Below are 4,349 nucleotides of genomic sequence, written 5' to 3' on the forward strand. Positions count from 1 at the left end.
ATGTTATAAATAACCTCTACATGAAAAGAACAAAAGAGTTGGGTACAACTACCCTTTGTTGGACTTTAATCCAACATCCTTTCCTCTTTTCTATAGAAGGCCGGATCTTTCTTCTTCTGTTTTTTAAAAATGGACACAATGTATTAACCTTGGGTTGGTCCCGTTCAATCACATGGAGCCAAATTCCTTTACAATTCTACATAGAGCCAAACCTTTTGTTTGTCGGTAAGAATTATTATGCCAATTTCAGATTAGTTCTCTCATCTCAACGTTCCGTATATTCTGCATGTAAACAGCTCATGATAAAAGATGCAAATTAAACCAAGAAAAAACAAACCCTGAAAGAAATTCACTTGCATGACAATGAGAAGAATAATATGAAATCAACTTGCAATATTACTAGCTCTTGGGTTCATAAGATATGAATGTGCAAAGGCAGCATGAATTGCAGCCCCAACAGGTAGAGCATCTTCATCAATAGCATAATAAGGGCTATGTGGAGGATGAGGAGATCCAATCTTCTCATTCATTGTACCCAAAAGAATAAAGGTTCCTGGTATCTGGTCCATATAGAAGGCAAAATCCTCACTACCCATAATAGGCTGAGCTATGTGGATATTCTTCTCACCAACAATACTAATAGAGACACGGCGAACATGTTCGTAAATCTTCTCATCATTCACAGTTGGAGGAATCATGGGCTGCTCTTTGTCAAAGAAGTCTAACTCGGCCCTGCATCGGTGCACAGCTGCCTGCCCAGTGATTACCTAACAGAGGGAAGAATATTTGATGTTGTTTCTTGGTTATTCAAATATTATTTTTATCGAAATAATGTTTTAGAAAAGTGAGGTTAAGAGCTGAGTACCTCTTGAATTCTTTGTTTTAATGCATAGAAGCTCTTTTTACGAAATGCCCTGAAAGTGCCGCCAACTGTTACTGAATCAGGAATGATATTGTAAGCACTGCCTCCATTGATGTGGGACACTGAAACCACCTGTGGAATGGTTCAAATAATTTTATATTGGCAATAAATGTATGGAGCAAGGCCAAAAAAGGATCTTGATAGTGTTACAAGAGTGCAGTAGTTGTATTCTTCTGTTCAATTGGTAACGTGCTACGAGCCGTTATGTGAATCAACAGTGACTATAAATAGTAGAACTTTACTGAAGGTGTAAATGTCACCAACTGGAATGAATGTTAATAGCAAATGACAAGGTTTTCAAAGGGGATTGAGAAGTATGTTAATAAGATTATGCAAGCTTAAGAATGGAATACCTGTGAATCTAGAGGATCTGCCTCCCTTGAGACAAGTTGTTGTAAGCTGATTACTGAAGATGATGATGCCAAAACAGGGTCAATTGAAGATTGTGGAATAGCTGCATGGCCTCCTTTTCCACTAATCTTTGCTTTGAAGTGTCCACAGCCAGCTAAGAAGTCTCCAGGTTTTGAAGCCACTACTCCTGTGGGATAGTGAAACCCCAAGTGGATGCCAAAAATAGCCTCTACATTTTCCAACACCCCTTCTTTGATCATTTTCCAAGCTCCTGTTCCTTGTTCCTCAGCAGGTTGAAATATAAGAACAACTGTTCCCTGCAATGTTCAGGCCATTTCCATGATGCTATGTAAAAATGCATCCAGAGTTAGTGTTATTCCAATTAACTTCCCCACTTCCCTTGTGTTTAGTCGTATCAACATACTGCTTTCACCTGAAAGGACTTCTTTTTCTCCTCAAGAAGCTATCTCAATACTACATTGACCTTCCATCTCAATTTTGGTATCTCAAGTAGTTTGAATTAGAGAACTTAATAAACAACAAAAAAAAAAAAAATTGCTTTTGAAGTTTGTGCACAACTTGGGTGGGATGGTGTGCTATAAGCTGTCTTATAGCTTTTATCATTCACTGGAATTTTTCAGGGCAGGCCAAAACAGAGGAAATTCGATGATATACTCAGCCATTTCTTGATAATAACCAGTTTAGAAGGCATGGAAAGATAAATTTGGGGGAAGAACTACCTGTAATGTACTGCAGAGTTGTTGAAGTATCCTTGCAGCTCCAAGGAGCATGCTAACATGTGCATCATGCCCACAAGCGTGCATTTTCCCTGCTATTTTGCTTTTATGCTCCCATTCTACCAATTCCTGCGCATAGGTAAAAAACTAATTATCTGCCGCCTAATAGGTAGTAAAAAAGAAAAGAAATTCTCAATTATCCTAGTTCGAGCGAAGATGTAATAAATCTGTTATTTTATCTTTTCCATCTCATAAAAGTGTCAATCCTACTGTGGTGTCGTCTGGGTACTGCCACATTGAAGCAGGCTTGATTTTCATTAAAATTTTCCTTGCTCTTCCTGTGCCATATAATCAGTAATCGTACAAAGTAAGACGAATCAACAGCAGACTCACCTGGATTGGTAAAGCATCCATGTCTGCTCTGAGAGCGACGAATGGAGGAGAACCAGAGCCAGTAAATGCCACAACGCCGGTTCCAGCGACCGGCCATCGATAACGAATACCCATCTTGTCCAGCTCCCGTCTAATGAGACTACTGGTTCGGAATTCTTCATAAGCCAACTCTGGGTATTCATGAATCTCCCTTCTTATATTTTTTATCCACTTGACTGTCTCGGGCAGATTAGCCAATCGAACTATCTCTTCGACTATGGACGATTCCTCGAGTAGGCTGCTTCGGTTCAATGAGCTGGACCAAACGACGCCATTTTCACTGGAATTTGATGTTTCCGTTTGCTCACCTTGGAGAGCAGTAGCACAGGTGACGAGGAGAGGCAGCAGGGCGAGAAGAATAGAGAGACAGGATAAAAGATCCATTCAGTCAAGGAGAAACTACTCTGCTTAAGAAAATTGCTTGTGAATTTTTTTTCTTAAAAGCAAAAAAAGGGCCGTGTTTTTCGTGTGGGAACGGATAAGAAACGCAACAGTTGTAAACTGATTCTTGACCTGAGATCATCTTGTATTGTCAAAATCATAGCAGAAGCTTCTTTCATCCACTTTCGCAGTAGAAATAGAGACGTTTCCTTGAATGTTTCCTTTTTAAGTTTTTAACACGTGAAGAAGCTGCATCGATCACAGATTTCTTGGAAAAAATCTTGCTCTCAGTTCCCCATTACCTCTCTGCCACGATTCTCATTCCTCATTTCCTCTGGCAACAAAATGACGCAGCCACGTGAGTTATAATCTGAAAAGCAGGAAGATGAAATTGGTGGAGAGGAAAAAGACACGTAAGGGATGAGATGCCTGGATTGATGCCGAGAGAGTCTCTCTCATCAACAAAGGGAAATAAATATTTTCACTCCACGTAGATAAAAAGCACGTGTCTGAGAATTTCTGGGAAGGTTGACAGATACAGAAAGAAGAAAAACCCTTTACGCCATCCAGAAAGATCATGGTCAAGCTTGGCCTGTAGCTGCAGCGCACAGGCTTTCAGTGTTGAGCCTTAACAAGGAAAAGCGGCTGAAGCTCGGAATCCATCAGAGCTACAGTGGTGATTCTAGGCCATTTAGTTATCGTGACACTGTTGATTGTCTTTTGTTGTAGTGGGGGTGGAAGAGCTGTAAATGGGGAAGAAGAAAGAGTGCAGGGAAGATGCTGTAACAAAAACCCACAAAACAAAAGCAACATGTAACGTGGAAGTGGATGTGACTACTTTTATCGATCAATAATAATTTCACATGGCCTTTTTCCTGCATAAACAATACAAATTTACAGTTATATTAGTACCACGTGAGACATTTTAAAATAAATTTAAAAAAGGTAGGAAGGCTCTTACTGGGGAACCTTTCAATTCGCCTACAAAAGGAAGTGAAGCTTTCCCCTCACCTACTCTTTAAGGGGAAGGTTTTCCACATTTTATTAGTGATAGGGTGGGGGGGGGGCCTCCATTTTCAATTCTGAGTAGAAAAGGAGCCTCCCTTCCCTACCTAAGATAAGATACCTTGAGAAAAACTTCTCCAACCTTTTCTAGCGGTTGAGAGGCACAACCCAATCCTTGCCTGCTTATGACGGTAAAGGTGGACATCTCTCTCACTCGAATAGACAGTGGTGCACTGTCAAGGTCATCCTCACTAAAAATGTCTCAGATGCCAATAAATTTTTCTTGTCTCATTTTCAATTATGTGACCCCTCACATGGGCCTCTGTTATTCTCCTCCACAAAGACAGCTGCTGTATTGAGTAACGCATCTGCCGATACCAACATTGACAAGAATGTTAATATGGAAGAAAAGCACAACAATATTCCCTGTTGGCCACCATCCACGATTGCCTCCTGATCTTCCCTTAAAATCATTTCAGAAATCAAAAAGAACTACTCAAGCAGTATGTTGACCAGCGTGA

General features: G+C 40.3%; 1 protein-coding gene across 1 annotated transcript; it reads right to left on the minus strand.

The window, feature by feature from the left end:
* Positions 1 to 383: 383 nt before the first annotated feature.
* On the minus strand, positions 384 to 2,830 carry LOC137936191 (IAA-amino acid hydrolase ILR1-like 1). Its single transcript, XM_068780757.1, has 5 exons — positions 2,404 to 2,830; positions 2,014 to 2,139; positions 1,276 to 1,590; positions 866 to 994; positions 384 to 767 (listed from the first exon to the last, which is right to left on the minus strand). The coding sequence occupies exons 1-5, from the start codon at positions 2,824 to 2,826 to the stop codon at positions 384 to 386; spliced, it is 1,377 nt and encodes a 458-aa protein (XP_068636858.1). The 5' UTR covers positions 2,827 to 2,830.
* Between the last annotated feature and the right edge of the window lie 1,519 nt (positions 2,831 to 4,349).

This window comes from Aristolochia californica, unplaced genomic scaffold, assembly GCF_029961685.1.
Source record: "Aristolochia californica isolate CCGP_79_NKW_82.1479 unplaced genomic scaffold, dmAriCali1.0.hap1 SCAF_7, whole genome shotgun sequence".
Lineage (NCBI taxonomy): Eukaryota > Viridiplantae > Streptophyta > Magnoliopsida > Piperales > Aristolochiaceae > Aristolochia > Aristolochia californica.